Here is a 16,178-nt window from a genome sequence, read left to right as displayed (position 1 = left end):
GACTGACTCAGAACTGCAAAACATTAGAACTAAAGGGAACTAAGAGTTTAATTGCAACTTTCTACTTTACCAATGAGGAAACTGAGACTTAGTGTTGATAAGAGACTTTCCTATAGTGAAACAACTAAAAACCTAAGCTGGATACAACAAAACAGTACTTAAAAAAAAATTTTTTTTAATGTTTATTCATTTTTGACAGAATAAAGCATGAGCTGGAGGGGGGCTGAAAGAGAGGGAGACAGAATCCAAAGCAGGCTCTAGGCTCTGAGCTGTCAGCATAGAGCCCAATGTGGGGCTCAAACTCACTGACCGCTAGATCATGACCTGAGCCAAAGTCAGATGCTTAACCGACTGAGCCACCCAGGCACTCCAAGAGTACTTTTAAAACTGCATATTAGAATTGACCAACCAATTAAGTGGATTGCTATCAGCATTTAAAAAAAAAAAAAAAAAAAGTAACAGAGTAGGAGCACCTGAATGGCTCATGCAACTGGGCTTCTGCCTCTTGACTTCAGCCCAGGTCATGATTCCGAGGTCATGGAATGGAGCCTGCGTTTGCTTCTGCCCTGACAGCACAGCCTGCTTGGGATTCTCTTTCTCCCTTTCTCTCTACCCCTCCCTTGCTTGTTCTCTTTCTCGCAAAATAAATAAACATTAAAAGGAAAAAAGCAATAGAGTAGAAAGTATCAGGCTGTTCAAGTAATGAGGATAAATATCATTTTATAAAACTTTGTTTCAGTTACATGTGTATTGAATCATAACATAAAAAATATAGTGGTCAAAAATTTTGGAAATCATTGCAATAAAATACTCAATTCTTTGAGTGGATTTAAAATTTTGCTCTTATTTTTAAAATTTTAAATTGCTTAATAATTATTAATATCAATAAAATAAAATCAACAATAAAACAATTATGATTATGATTTAATTATGAAGGTGATGCAAGTTATTATGATGATGGCTTACTTTAAGCTCATTAAAAACATCTCTGCCATACTAAATGCTGCCATTTAAAAGAAACCATTTTCCTCTTTAAAGGAGACAGGTTTTGAAGTGTTACACCCCATACTATATGCGAAGAGACTTTCTTTAAAAGTCATATTTCTGGGGGCGCCTGGGTGGCTCAGTCGGTTGAGCGGCCGACTTCAGCTCAGGTCATGATCTCACAGCCCGTGAGTTCGAGCCCCGCATCGGGCTCTGTGCTGACAGCTCAGAGCCTGGAGCCTGTTTCGGATTCTGTGTCTCCCTCTCTCTGACCCTCTCCCGTTCATGCTCTGTCTCTCTCTGTCTCAAAAATAAATAAACATTAAAAAAAGAAAATTAAAAAAAAAGTCACATTTCTGTAGAGCTTATATGTGCAACAGCTAGAAAAGCTCTTTAAAATAATATGAATTCTAGAATTCTGATCATTAGAACACATAAAATATAATAAACATCCTCTGAAGACACAGTGACCTCTAGTGGATTCATGAAATAAACCGACATAATTCATGCCCATAAGAATTTATAAATTAAAGTAACACGCAACCAAATATAAAAGATACTAATATGATTATATACTGACAAGTATTACACATAAATAAGGGCTACAGTTAATACTATGTACATTGTGACAAATGTTTATTTATAGATTATTGGTTACTTCAAATCAAAGAGAAATATAATAGAATCCTAGCAACGTTCAGAACCTATCACAAGCTTAAGAAATATATTTAATTTTACTGAGATTGTTTGATAAAGATGTTAGATTAAATTGTTTCTAAGGACCTTTCAGCTCTTTAATTATGATCCTTTCTTCTTTAACTCATCTTGTACATCAATGTCAGATCAAATTCTGTTCAAAAGTGTTTCATGGCTCCCCAATACTTGTCCCCATTAGAATAAGTACAAATTTGTTTCACTTGTATATTTATTATGCCATCCAATTAAAATTTCAATTTAAACTCATAGGTTGAGTTTCATTAAGTGTGTGTGTGTGCTCGTACAGGTATGGACAGCCTGCCAGTACTAAGCACTTACTACAAACATTGCACGTAAATTAAAATGGTTTTTTGAGGGAAACCAAAGCCATTTTCATTTTTCTTTTTTGGTGAGGTAGGGAAGGGCATATAGATAAGGTAGAATTTCAAGAACTACAAATAAAGTGACAGACCTTCATGTTCTAGGAAAGGTGGGTATTATGAACATATTAGAATAAGATTTTAGAAAAAGGTTAGAGAGAAGAACTATTTTCAATTAGCTAAAGCAAGTACCAATAACTACATCTGAAGAATATAAAGATGACAGGAAGGGTAGTTTGGTAAATGGTTTTGAAGCAGGGATGAGGATGAGCTAAAGTAGCAAGTAGAGAAGATATCACTGGAAACAAAGTTAGGGATAACTTAAGGAAACAGTGGTCTTAACAGCTGGGGAATAGAATACAGCAATATGTGTAGCTGTCATAAGGTTGAAAAGGCGATGAGCAGATCTAGCCAAAGAAATGCTAGGAAAGGAGAAAAAAGGGATGCCCGGGTGGCTTAGTCAGTTGAGTGTCTGACTCCTGATTTCAGCTCAGGTCATGATCTCAGGGTCATGAGATCAAGCCACATGTCAGGTTCCACACTCATCAGTGAAGTGTGCTTCATATTCTTTCTCTCCCTCTCTCTCTCTGCCCCTCTCCCCACTTGCGCTTTCTCTAAAGGAAAGTAAAAGAGACAAAAAGTGATAGTTAAGAAAGTGCTCGTAGCTCCCCATTCACCTTGGACAATGCTACAACCTTTATTCTTCAAATAAGAAAGGCTAGTGGAAAAATAGTGAACAATTTAGTCTTCACTATGTGTAATTCAATTAACAAAGGCTATAGGGTGGTATGTTTTACATATTCTAAACCACACAGCATTGGATCTGCAGGCAAAGGTGTCAGCCAACAAAGGGACTGTCATCAGTACAAATGATGCTAGTTCAAACTACAGTGGTTTCATACTACCTTGTGCATCAGATAAGACTTTAATAAGAGGTGTTTTTTTTTTTAAGGCAAATATCTTTAGTTACCTTGCATCACATTACATTTATGTCACTAAGTTTATTTAGCACTGATACTATTTTACCACAAATAACACTGCCTTGTGTTATAATATTCTTTATGAAGCATGAGTTGAGACCTTATCTCATTTAAGCTTGTCTGACTTTAGACAATACAGTTTGATTACATGACAATTTTTGTTACCTTTACTGTATTATGGCATTTGTCCCTCAATAATAAATTTTCTCTCAAATTCAGCAACTACTAAAATGTTGTAAATGTTTAAACATTTCCCAAGTGGCAAACCCCAGGAATATTCATAAACATTTTGCTAAAAATTAAATTGGATTTCTTTAAATTTATAAAATACTTTACTGATTTTTAATAAAGATTGAATGAATTAGTTACCTGAACTTTTTAACCTTAGTACATAGTTTTCTAACAACAAAACAAGTTCAGTGGATCCTCAGTTTTAGTATCCTGAAAAACTTTAACATTCTTACTCTAGAATTATAATATTAATAGGGTTAATAGAAATAACTTGCATAGCAGAAAGCAAAGTTCAGGTGTTGTGATTAAAACAACAAAGAAACAACTTTTATATTTACTTTCTGATTTTAAGTGTAAAATCCTTAATAACTAAGCTAAAAATATAACCATTTCTCCACAATGAAAATGTGTATGATGGTAACATTCTTAGGAAACTACAACTACTCTCTATACATCCCAAAAAGTAGAAAGAAATTATTGGAATATATGAACAAATATATATGTAATGATTTAAATTACCTTTCCTCTTCTCGAACCCATACTGGAGTTTTAGGAATTTGTGCTTCAAAAAACTTAGATGCTTTGTAACAAAAATTGCTGCAAAAACACTGAAAAACATTTTAAAATCAGAAAATTATTTTTTTCTTACTGTGAAACACAACTAACTTATGTACAGAAGAGAGTATAAAACATAAACATGTAGTTCAAAGAAAATAATGAAAACCCATGAATCTACCAACCAAGGTAAGAATAAGGTATAGTACCTTCGAAGCTCTATTATGTGTCCATCCTGGATAGCATCACTTTCGACATTCCCCAGAGGTAACCACTATCATATTCTGTGTTCCTTATTCCCTTGCTTTCCTTTAGTTTTGCTATCTATAGAAACATCCCTACAAAAGATACCATTTAGTTTCAACCAATTTTAAACTTTGTCTGAATGTAATCATATTGTTATGTTCTCTGAGTTTTTTGTTCCAAGTTATAGTTTTCAGATTTTTGTAGTTGTGGCTTATATATACATTACATTCAATTGTGTAAGTATATTACCATTTATTTATTATGAATAATTGAGTTGTTTCTAACTTTTCTGCTATCTCTACAATGTGACTGTAAGCACTTTAAGAATTTTTAAAATTAAAAAAAATTGTGGTCAAATACACCAAAATTTACCATCTAAATTGTTTTTAAGTGTTACAGTTCAGCGGCATTAAACACCTTCTCACCATAGTACAACCATTACCATGATCCATCTCTAGAACTCTTTTTATCTTGCAAAACTGAAACTGTACACCCATTAGACAATAACTCATTTCTGCCTCCTCTTATAATCTCCATTCTACATTCATAACTATGTATCTGACTACTCTAGTTACCTCATGTAAGTGGGATCATTTAATATTTGTCCTTTTGTGCAGGCTTATTTCACTTAGCATCATGTCTTCAATGTTTATCCATGTTGTAGCATGTGTCAGTATTTCCTTCCTTAAAAAGGTTGAATGATAGTATATCATATATTTTGTTAACCCAACTAGGAAGAAATGGGCAAGAAATTCTTTAAAATATATACCAAGAATAGAAAAGCCTCGTCATAAAAAATGTGTGAACTTGACTTTACTAGATAATACCAAAGAAGTTCTCAAAAGAGTTGCACCAATTTTATTTAACCAGCAGTTAAAGAGTTTCTAATATTGTCAAATTTTTATAATTTTGCTAATTTGGAGACTGTAAATCAATGTTTTTATTTGCTTTTCCCCTGATTAATAAGGCTGAGCATCTTTTCATATTTCATTATCAAGTTCCTTCCATAGAATTTCTACAAGGTTTTCTGTCTTTTCCTGGTTATGAATCTTTAGTCAGTTATATGTGAGAAATACATTTCCTTCTAATTTATCTCATCTTTTCACTCTTTTGTGGAAACTTCCAATAAGCAAATGTTTTTAATTTTAATGTAGAAAACATCAATTTTTCCTCTATGGTCTGTAATATTTCTATCTTATTTAAGAAATTCTCTGAGTTTATAAAGATACTTTCCCATATTCTCTTCAAAAAGATGTTTATCTTTTAAATTTAAGTCTGTAGCCTACTTAAAATTGATTTTTTTTATGTACACTGATGTAAGGATCAATTTCCATTTTTTTCCATATGGATAACTACTTCTGTCAGTACTATTTTTTAAAAAAATTCATCCTTTCTCTACTGATCTACAATACTCCTGTTGTCACATATAAAGTGTCCTCATATGTGGTTAATCTGTTTCTGGCTCTCTATTCTATTCCATGACTTACTTGCCTGAATTTGTGCCGGTATACACTTTTAATTTTTAAACGTCCAAATATTAATTAAAGCATAAGCAGTTTTTTCTAACACCTTGAAGGCAATATTCACAAATAAACTTTTAACATGACAACCATCTAAAAGGCAAACTTCTAAACAATTATTTTTAGAATTCCATTTAGTGTATTAAAAATTAACTGCCACATTGAAAAAAGCCTTTAAGCTTACCTTTCTTTCAGTAATATCATAGACTTTATTGGTTTTGGTAGAAATCTTATACTTCTGTTTTGGTACCTAAAAAAAAGAAAGTACAGCTTAAGAAGAATTCAAGTAATAAACATAAACTTTGTTGTAAGATTAAATCATCTACAAATCTTTGGTTAATTCAAGTAATTAGTTCATGACCTCAGTTCCATTTCTTGTACTATCTACAAAGTACTTTGTTAAATATAAAAAATTAAAGCTTCTATTTTACTTTATTATACTTTATTTTTTTTATTTCAGAGAGAGAGAGCATGTGAGCAGGGGAGCCTGATGAGGGGCTTAATCCCACAACCCACCCAACCAATTGAGCCACCCAAGTGCCCCTAAAGCTTCTATTTAAAAAAATTACTTACAATTCCTAGCTTTTTCTGACATAAAGGATAACCGCAGAGCTTGATAATAGAACGCTCATCCACGACATCGCTGTAGTGAGCAGGTGTGATGAACTTCCCCTATAATGAAATGAGAGGGGCATTCCCCCACTAGATTATTAGAAAAGTTCATTTATCAGCTCTCTAAGCCTCACAGAGCTCATCTGAAAATTCCGGGATAATAACAGTCTATCTTATAAATATGATGTTAGAATAAGAGGAGAAAATAAAGGTAATAAACGTAGAAAAACATTTGACAAACAGTAAGCACTCAAAAATGTTAGCTATTAAAAAAACAAACAAAAATAGCCAAAAAAACTTCTGTCTCAGGAGACTATGAATCGTTGTAGGTAAGTACTTCATGAAGTAATTCTGAGGCAGGAAAAAGAATTGGTGCTATAGTCATTGCTATACCAAAGCAAAATACTGAAAAGTTTATTTTATTTAAAAAAATATTAAAAAATAAACCATGGAAAATAAAATATAATTTACCTATTTTTGAAGCACAGTCTTAAAAAACAAAGTGTATCAAACGTGTCATTGTGATTCCTGACAAATTTTTGTGCAAAATTTTCCAGTTTCTGAAAAATGTGTATAGGAGACTGGTGAGATGGTACTTATAAGCTAACACCAATACTTTGATATCTTCACGTTCAAATCTCAACTCGTTTCATAACTTTGAGATCACTTTTGAACAAGTTTTTCTGTTTTCCCAGGGACTGAACAACTTTTTATTGAGAGTGATATAAGGTATTTGTTTCAAATGAAGCATTTCTGGTTTGTCTTTGTTTTTAGTGGCATCATGCATGCAGATTCTGATGTAGTTACATGTACCAATTTAAATACTGTCACATTAGAGGGGAGGAGTCAAGATGGCTGAGCAGGAGGGGGATCCTATGCTTACCACATCCCTGGAACACAGCTAGATAAATATCAAATCATTCTTAACACCCAGGAAATCGATCTTAGGACTGAGAGAATAAGATGCACAGCTAGGGGGAGAAAAGAGGACATATTTGTGGAAGGCAGGAAGGGCGAAGATGTGATTTGGGAGAGAAAATAATCAGTGGTGCTGTAGAAAGGAGAGAGCCCTAATTAGGAGAAAGGAGAGAAAGAGAGGGAATGAGCAGGATGCAGGGCATTGCACAAGGAAAACATTTTGCCAAAACCCCTGATGGGGAAAAAGAGAGGGGCTGATTATCCCAAGTTTTTACAAGCAGTGGAGCTCAAAGTCTGGTTTTAGAAGTCTGACCCATCACTGGGGTGGAGGCTGTAGGGCACAACGGTGCTCCTGTGGAGAAGGAGGGCAGAGGCCAGGGAGCAGAGAGCATGGTCTGAGGATGCCCTGGGTTGTACTGGCAGAGACAGTTTCCCCTCTTGGAGTGCATTTGGGAGAGGTAGCACTGCCTCTCCAAGGACAAGAGGGCCGGCAGGTACCACTGAGCTGCCCCATTCATTAGGATAGGAACAGAGACAGCTGTAGAGGGCAGCTAACCTGGATGGTGGCTTTTTGCTGTGTTTTACCATAAACTTCAAGCCCAGTGAATTTGTGCCACTGCCCTTCTGGGACAAACTGGCACCAGCCCCAGTGTTGTGAGACCCTTCCCCAGAGGATCAGAGTAGGTCCATGCCACACTGGGTGCATAAAATATGGAATTTTGAAACCTAGCCATCGCACCTGAGATAAACCATAGTAGCACTGCACCACCAGATGGGTAGATGAGTCGGACACAGACAGGGTGAAGGAAGAGATCTGAGGAATGCTTGGGACAAATGACGGGAGATTGTTTGCTCTTCTGTGAGCACTTCCTGAACAGTGGTGGGTACAAACTCCCCTCTCTGGGGACTAGAGAGCCAGCTGATGCCATTTAGCATGGATGGACTTCAGTGAGCAGTAAAGAGCCCACAGTAGAGGCTTGAGCTGCTTACACCAAGTCCTGTCCTCCCTGAGCTCTTCAGGTGCTTCTGAACTAGGGTCATTATGTCTGAGAGTCAAAGCAGCAGCAGGCCACCCTCCCAGAAGACCAGCACAATGGTCCTCCACACCCACCAAGTCTACTAACCACAGAATGCTGCAAAGTGTCAGCTCTAGGGGAAACAGGATCTATACTCTTAATAAGCTGACCAAAACACAAATACTTAAAACTAATCACACAGTGGACAAGGTACAAACACTCCCCATTACAGACAAGGAGAAATTCTGCAGAGGACAGAAAGAGCACCCAAAACACAATGGCAGAGTGCACACAGCATACACCAGAAACACTTCCTGAAGTGCTAGGCCCTGGACAGTATATGACCTCTTCTTAATACACACACCTATTACTGTTAGAAGCAGGACACATAACAGGCTTTCCTAACACAGAGAAGACAGAGACCTAGACAAAATGCCAAGATGGAAAAATTCATCCCAGAAGAAAGAACAAGAAGAGGTCATGGCCAGGGATCTAATCAAAACAGATATAAGTAATATACCTGAACCAGAATTTAAAACAATAATCATAAGAATACTAGCTGGGCTTGAGACAGCATAGAAGACACCAGGGAGTCCCTTACCGCAGAGATAAAAGAGCTAAAAATTAGGCCGAAATAAGAAATGCTATAACTGAGATACAAAACTGACTGGTATAATGAACACAAGGATGGAAGAATCAGAGGAACAAATAAGTGATATAGAAGATAAAATTATGGAAAATAATGAGGCTGAAAGGAAGAGGGAAAGGAAAATACTGGATCAGGAATGTAGACTTAGTGAATTCAGTGACCCCATAAAGCATAGTAACATTAGTATCACAGGAGTCCCAAAAGAAGAGAGGAGAAAAAGGAAAAGAAAGTTTATTTGACCAAATTACAGCTGAAAACTTCGCTAATCTGGGGAAAGAAACAGACATCCAAGACCAGGAGCTATAGAGAACCCCCATCGAAATCAACAAAAGCAGGCCAACACTAAGACTACTGTAGTAAAATTGGCAAAGTACAGACATAAGCAAAGAATCCTGAAAGCAAGGAAAAGAAATTCCTAACCTAAGAGGGAAGACAAATAAGGTTAGCAGCAGATCTCTCCACAGAACCTTGGCAGGCCAGAAGGGAGTGACATGATATATTCAACATGCTGAATGGGAAAAGAGCAGCCAAGAATACTTTATCCAGCAAGGCTGTCAACCAGAAAAGGAGAGATAAAGAGTTTCCTAGACACACAAAAACTAAAGGAGTTCATGACCACTAAACCAGCCCTGCAAGATATATTAAATGGGACTTTTTTGAGTGGGAAAGAAATACGAAAAGCAACAAAGACTAGAAAGGAACAGAGAACATCACCAGAAATATAACTTTACAAATAATACAATGGCACTAAATCAAATCTATCAATAATCTCTCTGAATATAAATGGACTAAATGCTCCAATCAAAAGACAGTATTAGAATGGATAAAAAACAAAACCTATCTATATGCTAGCTACAAGATACCCATTTTAGACTTAAAGACACTTGCAGATTGAAAGTAAGGGGATGAAGAACCATTTATCATGACATGCTAATGGATGTCAAAAGAAAGCTGGAGTAGCCATACTTAGATAAACTAGATTTTAAACCAAAGACAGTAACAAGAGATGACGAAGGGCACTGTATCATAATAAAAGGGTCTACCCAACAAGATCTAATAACTGTAAATAATTATGTCCCCAACTTAAAGCACCCAAATATATTAACCAAATAATAACAAACATAAAGAAACTCACTGGTAACAATACAGTAAGAGTAGGGAACTTTAACCCCCCACTTACATCAATGGACAGATCATCTAAGTAGAAAATCAACAAAGAAACAATGGCTTTGAATGACACATTGGACCAGGTGGACTTAACAGATACATTCACAACATTTCATCCTAAAGCAGCAGAATACACTTTCATTTGGGTGCACATAAAAAATCTTCAGAATATATCACATACTGGGTCACAAATCAGCTCTCAACAAGTAAAAAGAGATCGAGATCACTCCATGCGTATTTGCAAACCACAATGCTAGGAAATTTGAAAGCGACCAAAAGAAAAAAATTTGGAAGGACCACAAATACACGGAGGTTAAAGCACATCTTACTAAACAATAAATTGAATAACCAGGAATGAAAGAAAGAATAAAAAAAATACATGGAAGCTCAGGGCGCCTGGGTGGCTCAGTCAGTTGAGCGTTCAATTCTTGACTTCAGCACAGGTCATGATCTCAGGGTTAGTGAGTTTGAGCCCCACATCAGGCTCTGCGATGACAGCATGGACCCTGCTGTCTCCCTCTTTCTCTAACCCTCCCACATTTGCTATCTCTCTCTCAAAATAAATAAAAATAAACCTTAAAAAAACATGGAAGCAAATGAAAATGAAAACATAACAGTCTAATACTTTTGGGATGCAGCAAAAGTGGCCATAAGAGGAGTATATCGCCATGTAGGCCTACCTCAAGAAACAAGAAAAATCTCAAATACACAATCTAACCTTACACCTAAAGGAGCTAGAAGAGCAACAGCAAATAAAGCCAAAAGCCAGCAGAAGCGAAATAATAAAGATTGGGGCAGAAATAAATGATACAGGGGCGCCTGGGTGGCGCAGTCGGTTAAGCGTCCGACTTCAGCCAGGTCACGATCTCGCGGTCCGTGAGTTCGAGCCCCGCGTCGGGCTCTGGGCTGATGGCTCAGAGCCTGGAGCCTGTTTCCGATTCTGTGTCTCCCTCTCTCTCTGCCCCTCCCCCGTTCATGCTCTGTCTCTCTCTGTCCCAAAAATAAATAAACGTTGAAAAAAAAAAAATTTAAAAAAAAAAAAAAAAGAAAGAAATGATACAGAAACAAAACAAAACAAAAAAACCCAGTAGAGCAGATAAATGAAAGTAGGAAGATGGTTCTTTGAATGAACTAATAAAACTGATACACCCCTAGCCAGACTTATCAAAAAAAGAAAGGACCCAAATAAATCACAAATGAAAGAGAAGAGATCACAACCAACATCACAGAAACACAAATAATCACAAGAGATTATGAAAAATTATTTGCCAACAAATTGGGCAGCCTGGAAGAAATGGACAAATTCCTAAAACACAAAAACTACCAAAACTGAAATAAGAAGAAACAAAATTGAACAAGCTCACAGCCAGCAAAAAAAAAAAAAAAAAAAAAAGCAATCAATAATGAAAAATCTCCCACACACAGAAGTCCAGGGCCAGATGGCTTCCTAGGGGAATTCTACCAGACATTTAAAGACGAGTTAATGCCTATTCTTCTCAAATTGTTCCAAAACAATTTGGAACGGAAATGGAAGGAAAACTTCCAAAATCATTCTACAAGGCCAGCAATACCTTGATTCCAAAACCAGACAAAGACCCCACTAAAAAGGAGAATTACAGGCCAACAGCCCTGATGAACATGGATGCAAAAATTCTCAACAAGACACTATGAAATCGAATTCAACATAACGTTAAAAGAATTATTTACCACAATTAAGTGGGATTTATTCCTGTGCTGCAGGGTGATTCAAAAGGCACACAGCTAATATTCCTCAATGGGTAAAAACAGAGCTTTTCCTCTATGGTCAGGAAAAAGGATGTCCACTCTCAATGCTATTATTTAATATAATACTAGAAGTCCTAGCCTCAGCAATCAGACAACAAAAGGAAATAAAAGGCATCACAAGCAGTAAAGAAGTCAAAATTTCATTATTTGCAGATGACCTGATACTCTATGTAGAAAACCTAAGACTCCACCAAAAAAAAGCAAGAACTGATCCATGAATTCAGGAAACTCACGGGATATAAAATCAATGTACAGAAATGTTGCACTTTTTATTTTTTTAATGTTTGTTTATTTTTGAGAGAGTATGAGTGGGGGAGGGCCAGAGAGAGAGGGGTTCAGAGAATCTGAAGCCAGCTCTACACTGACAGTAGTGAGCCCGATGAAGAGCTCAAACTCACAAACTGTGAGATCAGGACCTGAGCCAAGGTCAGAGGCTCAACTGACTGAGCCACCCAGGTGTCCCCCGAAATTGACTGCATTTCTATACACCAAAAATGAAGCAGTAGAAAGAGGAATTAAGGAATCAATCCCACTTACAAATGCACAAAATAACGTAAGGTACCTAGAAATAAGCCTAACCAAAGAGGTAAAAGATTTATACTCTAAAAACTATAGAAAACTTATGAACGAAATTGAAGAGGACACAAAGAAATGGAAAAAGATTCCATGCTCATGGATTGGAAGCACAAATATTGTTAAAATGTTTATACTACTCAAAGCAATCTACACATTTAATGCAATCCCTATCAAAATACCACCAAGATTTTTTAGAGTTTGAACAATCCTAAAATTTGCATGGAATCACAAAAGACCCCAAACAGCCAAAGCAATCTTGAAAACAAAAAGCAAAGCTGGAGGCATCACAATTCCAGACTTTAAGCCACATTACAAAGCTATAGTCATCGAGACAGTATGGTACTGGCACAAAAACAGACATATAGATCAAAGGAACAGAACAGAAAACCAGAAATGGACCCATAACTATATGGTCAACTAATCTTTGCAACTAATCCAATGGAAAAAGGACAGTCTCTTTGACAAATGGTGTTGGGAAAATTGGACAGCAACATTCAGAAGAATGAAACTCAACCACTTCCTTATACCACACATACAAATAAACTCAAAATGGATGAAACACCTAAAATGTGAGACAGGAAACCATCAAAATCCTAGAGGAGAACACAGACAGCAACCTTTTTGACCTCGGCTGGAGCCACTTCTTACTAGACACATCTCCAGAGGCAAGAGAAACAAAAGTAAACACGAACTAGTGGGACTTCATCTAGATAAAAAAGCTTCTGTAAAGGGAAGGAAACAAAACTAAAAGGCAGCCTACAGAATGGGAGAAGATATCTGCAAATGACCTATTTGATAAATAGTAATCAAAATCTATAAAGAGCTTCTCAAACTCAACACCCAAAAAACAAATCACCTAGCAAAGAAATGGGTAGAAGACATGAACTGACATTTTTCCAAAGAAGACATCCAAATGGCTAACAGACACATGCAAAGATGCACAACATCACTCATCATTAGCGAAATACAAATCAAAACTACGATGAGATACCACCTCATACCTGTCAGAATGGTTAAAATTAATAAGCCAAGAATCAACAGATGTTGGTGAGGATGAAAAGAAAGGGAAACCCTCTTGTATTGTTAGTGGGAACACAAACTGGTACAGCCACTCTGGAAAACAGTATGGAGGTTCCTCGAAAAAGGTAAAAACAGAAGTACTATGATCCAGCAATTGCACTACTAGGTATTTACCCAAAGGAAAGAAAAATACTGCACAAAAAAACAAAATACCTGCATCGTGCACGCCAAGGAATGCAGCTATGAGATGATGCTCAGCTTTGGGAAACGGGGGTCTCAACATTGCTGCTTCGACTGCTGTACAGCCTACCACCAAGAGTCAGGGTGCACTGGCTGGAAGGCTGCGGAGCTTCTCCATACAGGACCTGCACTCCATCCCTGATGCCCCTGCCCCCTGCCTACCAGCATCCCCTCTACATGGAGGACCAGGTACCTCACCTCAGGCCGCCCATCAGTTATAGAGCAGGGGGCCTGCAGGACAGCGACACTGAGGATGAGTGTTGGTCAGGTACAGAGGCAGTCTCTCAGCCACCTGCCTGACCCCGAGAGAAGCCTCTGAGCTGCAGCCAGAACCTGCGTGTGGTTAAGAGGAAGCCACCCATGTGGGAGGGCACTTCACACTCACTGAGGATTCAGAAAAGGAAAAAGACCATTTCCTCAGACATGAACAGCGAGGGTCTTCAGAGCCTGGCTCAGTCTTACCTCTTGCCTTGTGGAGCACCGGGGGCTGTTTGGAGGGGACCTCTGGCTGCATGTCTGACCTGCCTGCACCAGCTGCTCAGGCTCTGCCTCCTTGGCTCCTGCTGCTGGCTAAGGGCTGGGTGCTGCCCGGGCCATGCACAGGACTATACCTGTAATGTACCAAAGCAAGCTGGGCCCAGGATTCTATTTATTATCTTTTTCATCCTTCTACCTTCCCAGTGTGTGGGACCAGAGCCCTTCCCAACTGCAACTGAAATCAAAAGTCCCCCCAGCTGTGTTCATTCCTTCCTGTCCTTCAAAGTACTTGACAGCCTCTTCCACGGCCTGTGTGTGTGTGTGTGTGTGTGTGTGTCCTGGTTGTATGTTTTGTGTTGGTGAATGAGGTCAGGTTTATGCAAGTTTTGGTAAATAAATACATAAAAGTGAAAAAAAAAAAAAAAGCACAAGTACCCCAATGTTTATAGCAGCATTATTAACAATAGCCAAATTATGGAAAAAGTCCAAATGACCACCAACTGATAAATGAGTAAAGGAGATGTGGTGTGTGTGTGTGTGTGTGTGTGTGTGTGTGTGTGTGTATGTATATACATATATACATACATATATACATAAGTATATATACACATATATGTGTATACATGTACAAAAGAATATTACTCAGCCATCAAAGAGAATTGTATCTTGACATTTGCAACGAAGCAGACAGAGCTAGAGTGTGTTATGTTAAGTGAAATATCAGAAGAGAAAGACAAATACCATGATTTAACTCACATGTAAAATTTAAGAAACAAAACAAATGAACATAGGGGAAGGGAATAAAAAAAGAGAAGAAGGCAAACCATAGGAGACTCTTAACTACAGAGAACAAACTGAGTGTCAATGGAGGGAAGGTGGGAAGGGGATGGGCTAAATGGGTAATGAATATTAAGGAGGGCACTTGTTATAATCAGCACTGGGTTTATATATAAGTGATGAATCACTAAATTCTACTCCTGAAATCAATATTACATATTAACTAAATAGAATTTAAATAACAACTTGAAACAAACCAAAAGCAACAATAAAAAACAAAGACTATAGTAAAGCACCAGAATTTAAAAAGTATATATATCTTCATATTTATATTCCTCTTATTTAGAAAAATCTCTGAGCCACATTAATAATTATTTTTGCAATGGGAGTTCAGAGTTTTAATTTTCTTTTTAATTTTGCTAAGGATTATGAGGATATAAGAGAAATTTCCATTTAAAATTTTAGTGCAATAAAGTTGTTAAAGAAAAAACTTTTAATGCAGACTGCAATCCTGTTATACGTTAAATCATAAATGATCTATATTCCAAGTTTTTAAAATATCAAAACTAATAGAATTACATTAACAAAAATAACAACCTTCTGTTACTAACATAGGAAACACACAGAATATGGAAAATAACGTTGGGATGATTAGTGCAAAGTGATAAAAATCAAGTGAGATTAGCAGACTTGTTTAAAGAACTACTATTAAGGGGTAAAATATGCATGTTGTTTTTCATTAGTGCATTTTGAATTCATTATACAACAAGGAATGCATAATAGTTGATTATTTTAAAATGTATGAGTTATATAGCACACTACCTGCATCTAGTGACTGAGAGGAGAGTCAAAGATTTTGACAATACAAGGAAGTTTCATATTGCACAGATTTAAAGATCTAAAACTACAAAAGTAATAATTTCCCAATTTAACACATACACACTCCCTTAGGAATTCTTCTGTAATATCCTCTTCTAAAAGCTGTTCAACAATATGTAGAGCTTTTCTCTCAAATTCAATCTTCTTTCTCACAGCTGCTTCTAGTTCTGCTTTCCTAAAATTAAATAAAATTAAAACTTAAGTTATTCTACTTACAAGTTTTATCACAGCCAATTTTGTTTTATAATACAGCACAAACATAATGTGCTATTTTGCTACTTAAATTTATATTTTTTAACGCTGCTACCTGTGATGAATATGTCTCAAAATATTAACACACAGAAGTCTGCCACAGTAACAGGACTATTTGATTTCCAAGCATCAAAGCACAAGGAAGAAAATAGGTGATATCTTTTTGCCAGTTAGCGTTTATATTGTCTCAATCATTCCTGTGGGTATCTAAGAAGACA

The 16,178-nt window shown here is 36.7% G+C and overlaps 1 protein-coding gene and 1 pseudogene across 3 annotated transcripts in view; one reads left to right on the top strand and one right to left on the bottom strand.

The window, feature by feature from the left end:
• Positions 1 to 16,178, bottom strand: part of RPAP2 (RNA polymerase II associated protein 2) — a 98,675-nt gene that overhangs the window by 79,384 nt on the left and 3,113 nt on the right. For all 3 annotated transcript variants that reach the window (XM_011284871.3, XM_045036185.1, XR_006584548.1), the window contains exons 3-6: positions 15,769 to 15,883; positions 6,166 to 6,264; positions 5,777 to 5,842; positions 3,791 to 3,879 (exon numbers count right to left, since the gene is read on the bottom strand). In XM_011284871.3, coding sequence (XP_011283173.1) covers positions 3,791 to 3,879; positions 5,777 to 5,842; positions 6,166 to 6,264; positions 15,769 to 15,883 — 369 coding nt within the window. The remainder of the gene's footprint in view (positions 1 to 3,790; positions 3,880 to 5,776; positions 5,843 to 6,165; positions 6,265 to 15,768; positions 15,884 to 16,178) is intronic.
• Positions 13,538 to 15,582, top strand: LOC109502994 (annotated as a pseudogene).

The sequence above is a fragment of the Felis catus genome, chromosome C1 (genome assembly GCF_018350175.1).
Source record: "Felis catus isolate Fca126 chromosome C1, F.catus_Fca126_mat1.0, whole genome shotgun sequence".
Lineage (NCBI taxonomy): Eukaryota > Metazoa > Chordata > Mammalia > Carnivora > Felidae > Felis > Felis catus.
Note: the sequence above shows the minus strand (reverse complement) of the source record. Positions and strands in the feature narration are given on the sequence as shown.